The 19654-nt window shown below is 41.9% G+C and overlaps 1 protein-coding gene across 8 annotated transcripts in view; it reads left to right on the forward strand.

Annotated features, from left to right (window-relative positions):
• The window catches only part of LOC139546926 (growth factor receptor-bound protein 14-like), a 54247-nt gene extending 35966 nt beyond the window's left edge, over positions 1-18281 (forward strand). For all 8 annotated transcript variants that reach the window (XM_071355886.1, XM_071355891.1, XM_071355887.1 and 5 more), the window contains 11 exons: positions 6002-6123; positions 6273-6347; positions 6566-6703; positions 8160-8270; positions 8434-8529; positions 8833-8895; positions 13176-13292; positions 13523-13592; positions 14846-14933; positions 16138-16231; positions 16314-18281. In XM_071355886.1, coding sequence (XP_071211987.1) covers positions 6002-6123; positions 6273-6347; positions 6566-6703; positions 8160-8270; positions 8434-8529; positions 8833-8895; positions 13176-13292; positions 13523-13592; positions 14846-14933; positions 16138-16231; positions 16314-16460 — 1121 coding nt within the window. In that variant the 3' untranslated portion in view covers positions 16461-18281. The remainder of the gene's footprint in view (positions 1-6001; positions 6124-6272; positions 6348-6565; positions 6704-8159; positions 8271-8433; positions 8530-8832; positions 8896-13175; positions 13293-13522; positions 13593-14845; positions 14934-16137; positions 16232-16313) is intronic.
• The last annotated feature ends 1373 nt before the right edge of the window (positions 18282-19654 follow it).

Below are 19654 nucleotides of genomic sequence, written 5' to 3' on the forward strand. Positions count from 1 at the left end.
GGTACGCAATCTGGTTTTGGCTCAGGTTATGGATGTGTCACTGCAACCTTAAAAGTCCTAAATTATGTCACCATTGCCCTTGATTCTAAGCAATGTTGTGCTGCTATTTTTATTGACTTGGCCAAAGCCTTTGATACGGTAGACCATTCCTTTCTTGTGGGCCGGCTAAGGTGTATTGGTGTCTCTGAGGGGTCTTTGGCCTGGTTGCTTACTACCTCTCTCAAAGAGTGCAGTGTATAAAGTCAGAACATCTGCTGTCTCAGCCATTGCCTGTCACCGAGGGAGTACCCCAAGGCTTGATCCTAGGCCCCACGCTCTTCTCAATTTACATCAACAACATAGCTCAAGCAGTAGGAAGCTCTCTCATCCATTTATATGCAGATGATAGTCTTATACTCAGCTGGCCCCTCCCCGGATTTTGTGTTAAACGCTCTACAACAAAGCTTTCTTAGTGTCCAACAAACTTTCTCTGCCCTTAACCTTGTTCTGAACACCTCCAAAACAAAGGTAATGTGGTTTGGTAAGAAGAATGCCCCTCTCCCCACCAGTGTGATTACTACATCTGAGGGTTTAGAGCTTACAGGTACTTGGGAGTATGGCTAGATGGTACACTGTCCTTCTCTCAGCACTTACCAAAGCTGCAGGCTAAAGTAAAATCTGGACTTGGTTTCCTCTATCATAATCGCTCCTTTTTCATCCCCAGCTGCCTAACTAACCCTGATTCAGATGACCATCCTACCCATGCTAGACTTTTATTTATTTGATTTAACCTTTATTTAACTAGGCAAGTCAGTTAAGAACAAATTCTTATTTACAATTACGGCCTACATAAAGACTACGGAGATGTAATTTATAGATTGTCAGGTAAGGGTGCTCTCGAGCGGCTAGATGGTCTTTACCATTCAGCCATCAGATTTGCCACCACTGTTCCTTATAGACACATCACTGCACTCTATACTCCTCTGTAAACTGGTCATCTCTGTACACCCGTTGCAAGGCACACTGGGTCTATTAGCTAGTTAAGGATAATATAGTCCTAGTTATCAAGTTTCACGTTGGATTTATTAACTACAAAAAGGTAAGAGGTGTTTTCAATTCTGGTGCCGCTCTGCACACACAAGCTTGTTATCTAGCTAGCTCAAGTTTTTTTTAGCTAGCTAGCTTAAAGGAAATTCAAAGTTCCTCCGTAGAAGCCACTCCTCCTAGGTGTAATTATGTGGACCTAATTCAAATAATGCATGTCATAGCAAGATGCCCAGCGCTTCAAGCCTTCTCCTCAACCCTCTCTCGCTCTCTCCCCACCAGCAAAATGTCAGTCGCATCTTGTGCCATAGGCTACACTTGTCTGCCCATTATGCTTTTAAACAACTAGCTTGCCTGCTCCAGCTGCACTGATTGGTGAAGTCATTTAATGAGCTCAATGTAAAAACAATTTTAAAGTTGATTTCACAGGTTAAAAAAGAAACAATATAAACCTTAACTTTTTTGGAGTTCGAACCGGTTCAGAACTTTGTTTTGCTGGTCGAAACAGTGGAACGGAACAAAAAAAATGGTTCTGTTCAGAACGAAATGATTGGAAAACTATTTTGGTTCCAACCCCTGTGTTCATCTGACTGGGGGAGTAGATAAAGGGTTTCATTGCCAAAATCTCTAACTATCCCTTTAAAAGGTGCATTGTCAACATTGTGCGATCAGATTGAATCCCGACCTTGAATGTGTGGCATTAATATGAATCAATCTCTTATCTAATGAAACTACACAAATTCTCAGTTTCAGGCAAACAATATATGGTGTTGCTCATGGGTGTGGGGAGGTGTGCTCCTTTGCATTTCATAATACATAATATACGCCATAGAGCCAACATTCAAATACTGTATATGGATGTTTTGTTGTGTTTACATCAAATGTTGACTGGCATGTTTTCTGTGTGGCATGTTTTCTGTGTGCCCCTTTCTGTCCAATGAGGTCATTTCTGTAAAGATGATTTTTCAAGTAAAAATGTGGCCACAATTCAGAGCAGGGAACTCATTTTAAGTGTAACTTTCTCTTAATTAACGACTAATGTGTATTTATTATGGCTAACAATGAAGTTATCAATGATTGACCAGTAATATGACTTATGTTTGAATAAGAAAATACTTAAGGCCTAATACATGACTAATAACACGGAATAAATACCTTCTTAGCTGCTTATATACACACTTATAAACTACTAATTAGTGACTAATATGTATACCTTAAAATAAAGTGATACCCAGTTTTGACTTAAATCTGCTGGAAAATCTATGGCTGTCTAGCCATAATCCCCAACATCTTGACAGAGCTTGAAGAATTCAGAAAATAATAATTGGCAAATATTGTACAGTCCAGGTGTGCAAAGATCTTTATAGATTTAACCAAGAAGACGTACAGCTGTAATTGATGTCCGATGTGTTTCTAACATTTGTTGACTCATGGAGCTAAGTACTTATGCCACGACTATTTTTAAGTTATTTAATTTCTAATATTTATTTTATTTTTTAAACACTTCGATATTGCAGAGACACATGTGTAGATTGTTGACAAAAAAAATAACAGTTACTCTTTCTGTGGCACACCAGTGTGATTCTGCTCTTTGGTACCACAAGTTGGTCAGCAAACACTGAATTGTGCAGCAAAAGTGACTCTTGTCTTCTATCTTCTAACCATTTCTCAGCAGCATTCTTCACACTTAGATTGCATAACTTACCCATCTGTTCTGTTCATTATTTAACGGAGTCTTTAAGCATTGATTTAGCTGGAAATGTGCTGTTCTCATTCAACCAGTTTAGTAAAATGTGTCTCAAAGTTTCCTGTGTTCCTCTGAGTCTCCTGCTTTTAATTTTCAATACACATTTATTTTTTTGAGATGAATGATAATTGAGAAATTAATAATTTCACCACCCAGTATATGTTGTTACGGGAACATTTGGTAATTTTAGATGAATGAAAACCAGAAATTAAATGTGTCAAAATGTCAGCTAAACGTGGCTTCTCTTCTAGTAGAGTCAATTGTTTCCTGATGATGAATCATTGCATTCAGAAAGTATTCAGACTCCTTCCCTTTTTATACATTTTGTTACATTACAGCCTTATTCTAAAATGGATTACATTTAAATCCTCATCAATCTACACACAATACCCCATAATAACAAAGCGAAAACAGGTGTTTAGAATTTTTTGCAAATGTATAAAATTAAAAAATAATCTTATTTACATAGGTACTCAGACCCTTTGCTATGAGACTCAACTGAGCTCAGGTGCACCCTGTCTCCATGGATCATTCTTGAGATGTTTCTACAACTGGAGTCCACCTGTCGTAAATTCAATTGAAAAGGCACACACCTGTGTATATAAGGTCCCACAGACACTGCATGTCAGAGCAACAACCAAGCCATGAGGTCAAAGGAATTGTCCATAGAACTCCGAGACAGGATTCTGTTGAGGCACAGATCTGGGGAAGGGTACCAAAAAAATTCTGCAGCATTTGAAGGTCCCCAAGAATACAGTGGCCTCCATCATTCTTAAATTGAAGAAGTTTGGAACCACTAAGTCTTTTCCTAGAGCTGGCCGCCCAGCCAAACTGAGCAATCAGGGGAGAAAGGCCTTGGTCAGGGAGGTGACCAAGAATTCAATGGTCACTCTGACCGAGCTCCAGAGTTCCTCTGTCGAGATGGGAGAACCTTCCAGAAGGACAACCATCTCTGCAGCACTCCACCAATCACGCCTTAATGGTAGAGTTGCCAGACGGTTGTCACTCCTCACTAAAAGGCACATGACAGCCCGCTTGGAGTTTGCCAAAAAGTCACCTAAAGGACTCTCAGACCATGATAAACAAGATTATCTGGTCTGATGAAACCTGGCACCATCCCTATGGTGAAGCATGGTGGTGGCAGCATCATGCTGTGTGGATGTTTTTCAGCAGCAGGGACTGGGAGACTAGTCAGGATCGAGGGAAAGATTAACGGAGAGGTCCTTGATGAAAACCTGCTCCAGAGCGCTCAGGACCTCAGACTGGGGTGAAGGTTCACCTTCCAACAGGAAAACAACCCTAAGCACACAGCCAAGACAACGCAGGCCTGGCTTCGGGTCGTCTCTGAATGTTCTTGAGTGGCCCAGCCAGAGCCCGGACTTGAAACCGGTCGAACATCTCTGGCGAGACCTAAAAATAGCTGTGCAGCGATGCTCCCCATCCAACCTGACCGAGCTTGAGAGGATCTGCTGAGAAAAATTCAGGGAAATTCCCAAAATACAGGTGTGCCAAGCTTGTAGCGTCATACCCAAGAAGACTCGAGGCTGTAATCGCTGCCAAAGGTAGTATTCTACAACCCTCAGCATCTGTTTTGTCATGTTATCATACTGACACAAAATACTGTTTTCCAGTGCTTCTGTGCAGATACATTTTAGTCCTTTAGCAGACTCTATTCCAGAGCAATTTACAGTAAGCAGTGACTGAATACATTTTCATACTTTTTTCCCCCCTTCTCTGTACTTTTCCCCCGTGGAATTGAACCCACAATCCTGGCAAGCGTCATGCTCTACCAGCTGAGCTACACAGGACGTATACAGGTTGTGTTCCAAATGGCACCATATTCTCTTTATAGTGCACTACTTTTGACTAAGGCCCATAGGGCTCTGGTTAAAGGTAGTGTACTATATAGGGAATAGGTTGCCATTTGGGACACCCACACATCAGTTCCTCTTAATCTTTTAGAGCCCTTAGAACCTCCTATAACGATATGTGGCCTGATTCACTCATAATCTTGGTCAAGCCAAATTAAGCTTGTGCTCTTCTTGTACAATTAGTTGAAGTGCATCTGCTTTCACTGAGTTTGTAATGAAGTGCTGCTCAAATTACAACATCAGTCAAACGTTTGGACACACCTACTTTGATGAATCACAAATATAAAATATATTTTGATTTAACACTTTTTTTTGATTACTACATGATTCCATATGTGTTATTTCATAGTTTTGATGTCTTCACTATTATTCTACAATGTAGAAAATTGTTTAAAAAAAAGGTGTGTCCAAACTTTTGACTGGTACTGTAGATGTAATATTTTGCGTAAAGCCTCTCAGCACTTAATGCGGTGCTCGTGTTGAGATGAAAAGCTGCTTTTCAGACATGAAATGGGATTCCTAATGAATACATTTGTAAAAATAGGCCACTAAAGATACTAGAGAGACATTGCAGGGCAATTCCACGGTAACAATGCTGCTGAGACGTATATTGTGCCAAACAAAAAACAATGATTGCAAAGTTAAACCATACAACTCTATGCACAAGGACGACTTTTAACCATTTCCTCCATTTATTTGACAAAATCACATTTACTTGAACAGTGCAGATGCAAAGTTTGGAAACAGTACAAACAGCACAAACCATCCTGACCAGCATAACCACCACCTTGCCTCGACTTTGGTCATACTATGGGAATGACTTGGCCTCAAACGGCTGTGCAGTGTTCCAGTGTCCAGACGACTGCCTCCAAATGACTACTTTCCATTGTAACAGTTAATATTCATTTGAGTAATGTTCGGTAATACATCTAAATAATAATACCCACAGAGCCAGGACTCGTACTGTAACTCCCACCTTAAGCTATGTATTCATCTATCTCTACTTAAAGGGTTAATAATCAATCTGCACGGTTTTAGAGGTAGCAAAGCACATGCCCTGCTCTGACACAGGCCTTATTGTACTGTATGTGGGCCGTGGGCACTAAACCAGTTTATATTACTGTTATGATTCTGAACAGTTATAACCACTGTAATGTGTACTGTATGATCCTGATTATGTGTTTGAACTTCTGAGAACTTTATTCTAAACCTTTAATGTTTGACTATATGGTATTGTGATGAGGAACATGGTTGGATACTGTAGATTTTACTAACTTTATTCATCTCACTTTCCTCTCCCTCTCTTTCTTTTGTCTTTTGTGGTCTCTACGTTGACATTTCTTTCTCTTGTTTTGACCAGAAAGAACCATAGAAGACCATGAATATGTGATGGAGGTGCTGTCCGGGTGGGGCATGGACACAGAGAGTCGCCTATATTTCCGGAAGAACTATGCCAAATATGAATTCTTCAATAAACCGCTGGTAAGACCAGGGTGTGATTAGCAAAACAATTGTGAACTAATTAGTACATTATACCGCCTGTTTTCTAAATGCACTCAGCTGGACCAGTAATGGATAGCTGATGTAAAGAGCCTGTGTGTTATGACTGATGTTGTTTTTCATATTGATAGGATTTTTTCCCAGATGACATGGTGTCCTTATCAAGTGAAACCAATGGGATTATGGACCATTCTCAGCTAATACAGGTATCTATTAAGCAACATTCTACATGTTGCTTCACTTTAAAGTTACAGAGTTAGGGCCAGTTTCCTGGACACAGATTAAGCAAAGGGTAAAAAAAAGCACTTTCGAAGAGACTCGATCCAGATTCTCTGTTCTCCAAGACCAGGCTTAATCTGTGTCCGGGAAACCGCCCCTCAGTGTTGCTGCTACAGTATTTAAGGACTATTTTTCTGTCCGACAGACATTTCTCAACTCAAGCACTTGTCCAGAGATCCATGGGCACCTCCATGCCAAAGAACAAGGCAGGAAGTCTTGGAAGAAGTTCTACTTTGTCTTGAGGAGGTCAGGTCTCTACTTCTCAAACAAGGGGACATCAAAGGTCAGTCAATAGCATGTGTTATATAAGTGTGTAGTCTATAAATGTTTCAATATTAAAGTAACTGTTGTCACGTTTTTCCAGATTTCAATGAAACATGGCCTTTAATGGATTACAATATGAATTACAAAGATTTCCTTCAAAAAAAGTGTTAAAAAGTAGTGTTTTTGCAAAAAAGCAAGTAGGTTTAAGGAGAGAACTGAACTTGTTTTACCTGCTGCTTTATGGGTTCATGTGAGAAGCCTGTGTCAATTTGCCAGAGTGGTGTGGTGTACAGTAGGGGAGTAGCTAGCTCTATTGTTCCCTGGCTGCTCTGTGGAACTGGTTGAGCTAGCTTTCCCTCAGGTCAGATGGCATGCCACTGCCAAGGACTGAGCCCTCAACACCCGTGGATGACAGGTGAATCTTAGACCTGCACAGCACTGTGCCAAACCAACCACTTCCCCCTCTCCCAACTACAGAAGAGCTGTTCTTTAGACTAGAGCACAAAATGACCCGGGTTTGCAATCTCCAATATAGGCAATCCAATTAGTAACAGAAGTTAGATTTGATTTAATTATTTTTGTTTGATATGATGTGATTTATGCTCATGAGTACATTGGTTTTGGCTACAATTTTGGTTGGTGTCATACACATTGCCAGTCAGTCAACACATACCCAGACAACTATACCTACAGTCAAGTCCATAATTATTCTAACCTTGATAAAGATGGGCAAAAAATACTCTATAAAATAAATAATTCAAATACTGAGCTAAATTGTATGCAAAAACATTTTGGGTTGAAATGATATTTTTTTATAATAATACAATTGCTCAGAGAAATAGATTTGTATTTATTTGATACAGTATTTTTTGCTAATCTTTATCAAGGGTGCCAATAATTATGCACCTGACTGTACCTGTGCTTGACACTGTGCAACAGGGAAGTGAGAATGTTGTGTCGCAGTCACATAGTTTCAACAATGGTTTGCTTTGTGCTCCTTTGCTTTGGCTCCCTGACAGTATGCTTATAGTATTAATAAAGCTCCTATCACTTTGTCACATATTTGGTCCTATCTTTAACACTAAATATACATACTAGCCACACCTACAGTGTAATGGATAGGGCAATACTATTTGCTTGACTATGTTGAAGTGTGCCAACCTTGTCCCACCTCTCAGCTCGAAGGAGTCTGCAGCTAAAACAACGATCACTTTTAGTCTGTGATCACAATCGACCAGGGCACTTGCTTAGCATCTGTCCTCACACTGGGCACCCCTGCATTGTTCACATTTCTACCCCGATCCCTCACATAGTTGGATTTGTAATGGAACTTGAGGCTACTCCACAGTGGCATGCAAGAAGAACCCCTGGTTGCAATGTAGCATCGTGTGTTGGGGGGTGATGTGACATAAACACAATAATGAACACTGAAAGGCATGTGGAGATTTGAGACGTTTCTTGTTCTCTATTCACAGGAACCAAGGCATCTCCAGTTTATTGCCGAGTTCAGTGACGGCGACGTCTACACGTTACTATCGGCGAAGAAGATACACGGAGCGCCGACGGACTATGGCTTCTGTGTCAAGGTACTTTTGCATTTTCTATCTATAAACCTATACTTTGGTGTTTTACAATGTTAAGTTATTCAATGGAACTGTATTTATCCCATCAGGCACAATTAAGGAAAGGAAAGTCATTTCCGTGTTCTGTTTGATAAACTCATGCTTTCTCTTCATGATGATCCTCCAGTCGACTAAGCGTGGCTCTCCCCGAGACCTCAAGCTGTTGTGTGCAGATGATGAGCAAACCAGAACCTGCTGGGTCACTGCCATGCGCCTCTTTAAGGTACAGTCACCATGCTGCCCCCTTATCACATCCTCTGTCTGTGTGCGTCCCAAATGTACACCCTATTCCCTATATAGTGCACCACCTTTGACCAGGGGTCATAGTGGTGCACTATGTGGGGAACAGGGTGCCATTGGGGATGCGACCTCTGTCAAGTGTCTCCAGATCTCCAAAGTCAGCACAACTCTAGTAGTGTGGTCTTTCCTGACCCCCAACTGACTACTGTATGCCATCCATCCATGCCTCATCATGTCTGATCGGTGCCTACTGAACAACGTTATCACCTACTGTTTTGTGTTGCAGTATGGGTTGCAGCTGTACCAAAACTTCATTCAACCACACCAGAAACAGAAAGCTTCACCTATGGTAAGTGGTGTGTAAATACCAATGTGCCGGTACACTGTTTAAAGCACATGACCCAGAACACACAGTCTAGTAGTCATACCGGAGTGATCTTCTAGAATAGTCTAAAATGAAAGCGTTTCCCCCTCAAATTCCAGTATTCTTTATGAGTAAACACATGTTCTATTTTGGGCACTGGAACATGTTCGAGGAGCCTGGCTCCTCTAAAAATAACCAGAGATCAGCTGCTCTCAGACTTAACACCTCGTCACTTCTACTTTGCTGTCAGAGGAATGCACAGAGTGTCCAGGCATGGGTCTGGGACCCTGAGCTCAGCGCTGCAAAGGGAAGGGCTAGGATGCATCTCAAATGGCACCCGATTCTCTATGTACAGTAGTGCACTTGTGGTCAAAAGTAGTGTACTATAACTGGGGAAAGGGTGCCATTTGGGATGCACTCCTAGACTAACCCAGCTTCTGGGAACATGCTTGGGGAGTATATTAGGTTAGGGTACAGGATATACTGTAGAGGGGTCATGGCGCTGCTTAATCTCCTTTACCCTGCCGTACAGCCGCTACAGCCTAGAGCAGCCAAACTCAACTGGCGGATCGCAGTCTGGGTCCGGACCCAGAGAAGGGTCAATACGGACCGGACAACGTCGCATTTTGTTATATAAAGTTAATCAATTATTTTTGACAGCTTTTTAAAAAATCTACCGGGCGCATCGGCCTCTAACTCAGCAACCTGTCTTTCTCTCAAAAACAACGCCCACCTCAACTAGTGCCCTGTCTAATCCAATCGCGTGGTTATATGCAAATACAAGAGGCCGCGTCTTACCCAATAACATCAATCCAAATATCCTCTGCGGAACCTTGGGACAAGCAGGCAGAAAGATTTGACCGCTGTTCAACTGTTAATATCACAGATGGGAGCTTAGTTACCAGTATCTTTGTTAATATGGCTTGTTAAAACAAAATGAAAAGCTGGCGCTGAAAACCAAATAATCAAAGACAAGTGGACGGAACAGTATGTATTTATTCTACCCGCAACTTGCACAAAACCAATGTGGTTGATATGCAGTGAGTCCGTAGCCCTCGTGAAAAGTGCCCATGTTAAGCGCCATTATGACACCAGGCATAGTAATTTAGATCAAACGTATCCTCTGAACACGGAGGTGAGAACAAACCAGATGAACCAACTAAAATTCCAATATGAGAGGTCCACCAGAAGTCCTTGTCGATTCCCTGACAGCCCAACAACGTACAATGGAGTGTTCACTGAGGATAGCCTGGGTTTTGGGAAAACACAACCAAAACCTTTTCAGACGCTGAGATGGTAAAATAATGCATGTGTGAAGTCGCTGACACCTTGCTTGAAGGTCAACAAAAAGATGAGCTCAGAGAAAAGATCAAACCGATCCCACTGTCAGATTCCACAGCAATGAGGGGAACTGAAATATTAGCTGAAGATTTGACTTCACAACTTGATGAGGCCATTCAGAATGCACCACGCATTCCATTAGCTGTGGATGAATCAACAGATGACACTGATAATGCCCAGCTTCTGGTGTTTGTCAGATTTTATAATTCTGTGGGGAGCTGTTGGGCTTAACAAATCTAGAAGCACACACACGGGGAGAGGATATCCCATGAGGCCATCAAAGGGATGCTGACAAAAAGCAGGATAGATCTGAAGTCTGTGGTCTCCTTCACAGATGGCGCTCCAGCCATGTTAGGAAGAGGGAGGGGACTGGTTGCACGTTTAAAAGAGGACCACCCTGACCTGACGTCATACCACTGCATCATCCATCAATCTGTTCTGTGTGCCAGTCTGGGAAAAGAGTATTCTGAGGTCATGGCAACGATGATGAAACTTATCCATTTTTTGAGAGCCACATCATCCTTACAACACCGCCTTCTACGAAGCATTCTGACAGAGGCCAACGCCAATTCTGCTCACTTACTACTGCACAACAATGTCAGATGACTCAGCAAAGGCCGAGTTTGGGAACGCTTTTGGGCCATTCGGGAAGAAATCAAAGCTTTCTTATCATAGCAAAAGAGTGACAAGGCAACTTAGTTTTTGGAGTTTTTGGAAGATGAGGAGAAGATGGGAACAGTTGCATTTTTGACAGACATTACATCACACCTTAATCAACTGAATGTTAAGCTGCAGGGATGGCACAACACAGTGTGTGATATGATAACAGCAGTCCGGGCTTTCCAGAAGAAATTGGAGCTTTTCAAGAATGATCTCCAGGGAGAACTTGTCCACTTCCCCAATCTTCTGGTGCAAATGCAGGGAGACAAAGATGTTCCCAAACCATGTTGATTTCATCCAGAAGCTGATGGAAAACTTCAAGGCTCGCTTTGATGACTGCACGGTTGGAAGAGAACTGCTGCTGCTCATCCAGAACCCCTTCTCGGTCACAAATGTGACAAAGTTGTCAGAAGAAGCAAAACAGATCTTCAGATGGGTAGATGTTGCCTCACTGCAAATGGAGTTGATTGAGCTGCAAGAAAATGTGTCTTTGAAGGAGCAGACTGGTGACTGTGACCCTGTTACTTTCTGGGGAAAGATGGTGCCTGCAGCTGATGTCCCTGTTCTCAAGAAACTGGCACTATACATCTTGACCATGTTTGGCTCCACATACAGCTGTGAATCAGCTTTCTCCACAATGAACTTTATTAAAACAAATACCGCTCTATGTTCAGCAATGAACAACGGCACCAGTGTCTCAAGTTGCTCTCACACCATTTGTGCCAAAGTTCAAAACATTGTCAGGAGACAGAAAGTGTCATTTCTCTCATTGATGCAAGGCCCAGAGTGACTTCTCCATGAATATTGCACGGCCCACAGAGACATTATGTGCTTTCAGATTATTGTTTTTGTTCAACTCTCCTTTGTTCTCCAGAAAACATGCACTTTATTTGTTTGATTCAACGCCCATGTACAATGGTTCACAGTGCACTTTTTGCATAGACAATTATGCAACCACTTTTGTTCTTCAGCAATGTTGCACATGTTTAATGTACATTTTATATAACAACATGTTTCCTAAGTCGTAGACGACTATGTTTGTTACTGCGGCTGTACCACAACGCTGATAAAGGACGATATCCATCCTGACCTTTGCCACCTAGGAACCTTCTCAAATAGTAGTTGAGTACCCCTGCGCTAGACCAACCCCCAGCACTGACATATAGACTGGTCCAAAATGATTGATGAGCAATAATGACTGTATATTATAGTAGTTGAGTACCCCTGCGCTAGACCAACCCCCAGCACTGACATATAGACTGGTCCAAAATGATTGATGAGCAATAATGACTGTATATTATAGTAGTTGAGTACCCCTGGCCTAGAGCACAGCACGCCGCTAGACTAGACCGCCGGACAAAGAATTAGATCTTAACGAAACCAAACTGAAAATTGAGACATGTCAAGGAAAGGAGCAATCAGTTTGTTTGCACACTGATGTCTGGGAACGCCAGAATTATATTTACATCATCTGAATGGACCGGAGAAGAGTCTAAGAAGGATTCACATGTTTCTACCTTAAAGTCAACACTAGTCACTTTGTTACAACTAACCCACTGTTCTCCGGGTGCCGAAAATGTGGATGTCGATTATGGCAGCCCCCCCCCCCGCACCTCTCTGATTCAGATACATTTCAGTTGAATGCATTCAGTTGTACAACTGACTAGGTATCCCCCTTTCCTGAGGTTAGGTTTTCATTTTTTTATTTAACTAGGTAAGTCAGTTAAGAACAAATTCTTATTTACAATGACGGCCTACCAAAAGGCAAAAGGCCTCCTGCGGGGACGGGGGCCTGGGATTAAAAATAAATAAATAAATACAATATAAATATAGGACAAAACACACTTCACAACAAGAGAGACAACACTACATAAAGATAGACCTAAGACAACAACATAGCAAGGCAGCAACAATATAACAATCCTAATCCTGATAAGAAATATTTTATTTTGTGTGTGATTATTTTGAACCAGTGGCTGTGAGAGTTTAAGGGACTACCGTCAATGCTATGTGTCATTCTATTCCAAACCGCTCTAATCACCAGTCACTTGAGCACATTCTGCTCGGAATCATCTAGAAATTATACTCAAGTCACACTTCTCAGACACTAGATGGCAGCACAATACCACACACAGAAAGCATGAATGTGCTTCTCCTATAACCTTTCACTCACCATCTGTACACATATTTTCTACATTTCAAACACTGTTACCCTGTATACTCGTAATAATATATACTACCTCAAACATGATGTACATTTCCAGAGAAGTATCTCCGAGAACTCCTTGGTGGCCATGGACTTCTCAGGACACAAGAGCCGGGTGATCGAGAACCCATCGGAGGCGCTGTCCGTAGCCGTGGAGGAGGGGCTCTCATGGAGGGTAGGCCATTTGGTTCTCTCTCTGACATCATGTCTCTCTACTCAGCATGACACACTAGTGACACACTGGTCCTGCAATAGTGCTTAAAGGATTATTTTACCATGACTGAATACCTGACAACAGATGCTTTGTCAATGCCCAAAATGTGTATAAGGTGTGAAATGATGATGCACCCATGTGAAAATAGTCCAAGCGTGTGATACTGGAACTCCTCCTCTCCTTCCCTTCAGAGGAAAAGCTGCCACCGTCTGAGCTCCCATGGAAGCCCATCCACCTCCCAGAGTCCCATGTCAAACATAGGTTAGTAGAAGGCCATTTTTTTACCATGCAGGCAGCAACTCCCAGGAATGCAGTCACATCCCTCCTGACCAAATACACTTAAAGGTGCTACATGTAGAATGTATCAACCATGTGGAATCTAGGTGAATTGTAACAACACCTATGCTGTATTCCAAACAACCCCCCTCCCCCGCATCCCATTTTCCTGTTAACATGGTGAAGAGGTTAGTGCAGTCCAGAATCCTTGGGATGTCCCTATCCTAAACCCTAACCTTAACCCTAATGATTTAAAGTGTCAATTTCAATGGGGTTACGGATAGCATGGACCAAACAGCCGTAAAAACAATATTATTTTGTTATTGAAAAGATATTTCACAGCCATTTAGATGGTACAATGATTCCCTACACCATTCAGGGATTGTTTTCTCACATAAACTGAACTTCAGCGACGAGTGTAGAATTTTAGCAACCACGAAATAATAGCGCGACTTCTACATTGCCCGCTTTCCCAAGTCTGCTTTTGTTCAATGTGATCGAGGAGGAGATGACCGTGATCGAGGAGGAGATGACCATGCCTCTTAGTGACGCCGATGAGAGGGAGGGTGCAGTTTTCCCAGAAGCCGGTCTGGCTTTTGTTGTCAAATAGAAAGTCTGTATTTTAGAATACGATTTTGAATTGGGCCAAAATAATTTTGGGGTGAAAAAATATTGTGAATCACTATCATTCCACTATAACTGCAGATATATTATGGACATTTTCTGAAATTACAATGCAAAGATTATACAAGTAGCTAATTTAATGACTCCGCCACCAGTGTCTACTCCCTTCCGGCGTCAAATCAAATTTTATCTGTCACATGCGCCGAATACAACATACCGTGAAATGCTTACTTACAAGTCATTAACCAACCGTGCAGAATGGGGTGGGGTCATATTCATGGGTGGTATTCATCCATTTTACAACTGAAAACAATAATTTCTTATTGGACAATTTCAGGACAGCCCCTCCCAGTTTCTGCACACTTAGAAAAAAAGGTTCCAAAAGGGTTTCTTCGGCTGTCCCCATTGGAGAACCGTGTTTGATTCCATGTAGAATCGTTTGTGTAAAGGGTTCTACCTGGAACTAAAAAGGGGTCTTCAAAGGTTTCTCTTATGGGGAAAGCTGAAGAACCCTTTTAGGTTTTAGATAGCACCTTTTTTTTCTAAGAGTGTGTATGTTTTCCTCCATTTGGTGCCTAATGAAATTCACCATGGTCGCCCTGTGTGTTTTGCAGCCCTCCATATGGCCCAGCCCTGGTTCCACAGCAAACTGTCCAGAGATGAGGCACACCGCTTGATCACTCAACAAGGTCTGATTGATGGGTGAGCAGCATCAGGCACTTTTCTGTGTGTTTTGTCGCAAAGAACTCTAAATATACTGAACAAAAATATCAACGCAACATGCAACGATTTCAAAGGAAATCAGTCAATTTAAATGAATTAGGCCCTAATCTATGGATTTCACATGTTGGCCACAGACACCTTTTTTAAAAAAATGGAGCAGCGTTGATCAGAAAAACAATCTGAATCTGATGTGACCACCATTTGCCTCATCTCCTTCGCATAGTATTGATCAGGCTGTTGATTGTGGCCTGTGGAATGTTGTCCCAGTCCTCTTCAGTGGCTGTGCGAAGTTGCTGGGTATTGGCTGTAACTGGAACACGCTGTCGTACGCGTCGATCCAGAGCATTCCAAACATGCTCAATGGGTGACATGTCTGGTGAGTATGCAGGTCATGGATGAATTGGGACATTTTCAGCTTCCAGGAATTGTGTACGACAATGGGCCTCATGATCTCGTCACGGTATCTCTGTGCATTCAAATTGCCATCGATAAAATGTAATTGTGTTCGTTGTCCGTAGTTTATGCTTGCCCATACCTTAACCCAACCACCACCGCATCTCTGGTCACAACGTTGACATCAGCAAACCATTTGCCCACACAACACTATACATGTGGTCTGCGGTTATGAGGCCAGTTGGACGTACTGCCAAATTCTCTAAAATTACGTTGAGGATTGCTTATGGTAGAGAAATGTACATTACATTTTCTGGCAAGCGCTCTGGTGGACATTCCTGAAGTCAGCATGCCAATTGCACGCTCCCTCAAAACATGATACATCTGTGGCATTGTGTTGTGTGACAAAACTGCGCATTTTAGAGTGGTCTTTTGTTGTTCCCAGCACAAGGTGCACCTGTGTAATGAGCATGCTGTTTAATCAGCTTCTCGATATGCCACACCTGTCAGGCGGATGGCTTGTCTTGGCAAAGGAGAAATGCTCACTAACTGGAATGTCAAAAATGTGTGCGTAACATTTTTGTGCATATGGAACATTTCGGAGATCTTTATATTTCAGCTCATGAGACAGGGGACCAACACTTTACATGTTTCGTTTTATATTTTTGTTCAGTGTAGCTTTTGTATTTTCCTCCCTACACTTTTTTTTCTTCAAACGGACAGAAATACCATTTACAAAATTGTCCCAAGGTGTTCCTGAAGAAACTGAGATTTTTTCTTTTGTTTTCAGAGTATTTCTTCTAAGGGACAGCCAAAGCAACCCCAAGACATTTGTACTGTCACTGTGCCACACACAGAGAATCAAACACTTTCAGATCTTACCGGTGAGTATAACCCCTTGTTTTGGTATGTGCACTTCTCTTATCTTTTAGATGACATGCTCAAGCTTGTGTGTGTGTGTGTTAGGTGGATGACGAGGGCGATCTGTTCTACAGTCTGGACGACGGTCACACACGCTTCACTGATCTGATCCAGCTAGTGGAGTTCTACCAGCTCAACCGGGGCGTGCTGCCCTGCAAACTCAAACACCACTGTGCCAGGATCACCCTTTAAGGGGCCAGGGGTCTCCCAGGGCCCAATACATACAGAGGCACCTTAATCACAGCCAGGGCCTCTCCGGAGAACCAACCACCCATGCATCCCTCCCTCCCTACCGTGCCTTGGACAGGAGACACAGAGAACACCGCCAGACATAAGCCAGCTGAAACCACTGTTATAATCACCCACTAGAACCCATCCTCTTGGAGACAAACGTGGTAATCGGTCTTTGTAATGACTTTGTTTTTCAATAAAATATGAATTAGAGGTGTTAGGATGTGAAATAGATGAAGATTCTGTGTCACAACCCACTGGGCAGACTAGTTTGAATCAACATGGTTTCCATGTCATTTCAACAACAACAAAAATCTGTGAGATGACGTTGAATCATTGTGGAATACTGATTGGATTTGCAAAAAGTGAAATCTGGTGTTGGATAAAGTGCATCTACTGTAGACTTGATGTGACCGGAGGGCTCTACTGCGAGCCCATTGGTTCACCCTGTATGTTAGCCCGGGTGTGGGTACGAATCACAAACACCGCAGTGACTCGTGTGGAGTCCAAACTTCAGTTAATGTACTGTATATAATGTGGAGCTGATCATGTTTGCAATGTGTATCGGCTTACTTGCTCATTACAACTTTCTATGGGAATGAACATCTTCTACCGTAGCCAACTGTTGGATCCGTAGAGCAAGAGTGGCTATTTGACTCAGTTCACACCATGTGAATAGAATGACCAGTGTGGTATAGCCATAATATTTGTGCATTATTGGCACAGTTAAGCTGAACCTGGTCATTTGTCAGTAGGAGGGGATCACTACTATCAGGTTGTAGGCAAGGCATGATGGGAAATGTAGTATGTAGGCTACAGTGGTCCTCTGGCCTTGGTCATCTCCTGGGTAAACTAAGCTGTTGCTCGTTGTTTTTTTCACATCTCAAGGAATTCAGGTATTTTTCTAAAACAAATTATGATTTAAAAAATATATATTTTAGAGGTATGAGTAGCAGAGGAGAATGCAAAGTGGTTGCATGTTGTTTAAGCTGGACTGTGACCGCTGTAAGGAGAGAGCATGCACAACAACGTGCTTCACTAGCCTGCACTGTACATTACTTTGAATTGTATTGATTGCATTTGAATCAATACATGTAAAACTGCTCTCTGTTGTTGTAGCAAGAGCCACAGAAGATATATTTGACTAAGGGCCGGATTCAATGCTTATTGCCGAAGTTCCACTTTGTTGCCCGATTGACATTTAAAGGGAATGTTCCCGTTTTAGTGGAGACTTCATTCACGGCAAACGCTGCATATGCCGGCTCAATCGGAAATTACCTTTACATTTCAAGCACACTGCAGCGCTGAACTTCGGCACTACGGATTGAATCCAGACCTAATTTTAGATTTAGACCACAAAGTGTAAGATAGAAATACAGTATAATATTGTGATTTTATTGATCAAAATCTGAATTGTTGTACATTGACATGTAATGTTTTATAGTCTTTTTTAAGATTCAGGTAAACCATGTGCAGCACCTGGAATGGTTGAATATTGATGTAAACAACAAAACTATGACATACATCATGTACTGTTTGTTGCTTCGTTTTGGAAATGGTACTGTAATCATGCAGCAATTTGTACAGACCGGTTTCACCAGTACGATATAATGAAACAAGATGTACTGTGCTTTGAAACAAGTTAAATAACCAAGACATGTTAACAATGCATTTCATACAATGTTTCTTTTAACATAGAGGGAGAACAGTGCATTTAAATAGTAATGCATGTCATGAACTGTCATGTTTTATAAAGGAAGCTAAATAAAGGAAGCAAACAAATGTCTGATTTCAGTTGTATAATTGTTACGTATTGAGAATTAGCCACAAGATAAACACAAATGTATATACATTCATGAAAATATTGCATTTATATTGTTGTAGATGACATGCTAGTTGCACTGTAGTTGAAACACTGGTAACACTAATTTCTGATAATAGTGACCTAAAGAGACTTTGAGCGTGGTATTAAAACATCCAGTCAGCGGCAGTCTTGTGGGCGAAATCCGCTTGTTGATGAGAGATCGTTCCAGCTAACAGGCGGGCCTCAAACAGGCAAATAACAGCGCAGTACAACAGTGGTGTGCAGAACGGCATCTCATCCAGTGGGCACGTGATCACCATCACTGGACAATTGAGGAGTGGAAAAACATTACCTGGTCCGACGAATCCCGATTCCTGGTGCGTCATGCTGATGGCAGAGTCAGGATTTGTCGTAAGCAACATGAGTTAATGGCCCAATCCTGCTGGCTGTCAACAGTACAGGCTGGTGGTGTAATGGTGTGGGGAATGTTTTCCTGGTACACGTTAGGTCCCGTGATACCAATTGAGCAATGTTTCCACGCCCCGAATAATCCAGGCTGTTCTGGAGGCAAAAGAGCATATGGGTGTATAATTCATCAGAAGAAAACAGAAAGAGAAAGACTGCAAGTTCCTTAATGTTTTGGCTGTAGCCCATGGCTAGATTAAGGAACTGGCATATTCTCTCTCTCCCTTTGTTTTCTTCTGTTGAATTCAATATACAACCTTCTGTGTTTGTCAAAGATGCGGATAGATTTCCAGCGTTGTGCTTCGTTTGACAGTTCCGCGCGCGTATGCATATCTTTCTGCCAACAAGTGATAGCCATCCATCGAATGAAATAAGCGAGAGATAGACAGGACTTAACAGCACCTTATAAACTCACTTGCTGAGCTGAAGAGACTGCGATTCAGAAGTTAATAAACATTGTTAAAACAATGAAAATACCCAGACAGTCCCCAAATGGACCTTTATTGATATACATGGTGACTTGTGTTTAGTAAAGAACATTGTGTAAAGGTCTAGTAGAGGACTATTGCCTTACCTATGTGTTATAAAAGCCAATCTGACTTGTTAGGCTATATTGCTAGTAGCCTAGTGTTTAAATGGTCCCCCGAATCCCCCTCCCCTAATTAGCCTACTATAGTAGGGTATGAAATAGACAGGAACATATTAGGCCTAACTGGCTACATGATCTGTGTCAGTGTGTGTGAGTGTTTTTCTCTGTTTTATTCCTACCTAGACTGCACCAATGCAGATGATGATCTGTCATTTCTTACAGACACAGACAGAGCACTCAGACCAGCAGAACCAGACGTTTTAGCAAAGAAATCGGTTAATTTCAAACATTTAGCAG

This window comes from Salvelinus alpinus, chromosome 20, assembly GCF_045679555.1.
Source record: "Salvelinus alpinus chromosome 20, SLU_Salpinus.1, whole genome shotgun sequence".
Lineage (NCBI taxonomy): Eukaryota > Metazoa > Chordata > Actinopteri > Salmoniformes > Salmonidae > Salvelinus > Salvelinus alpinus.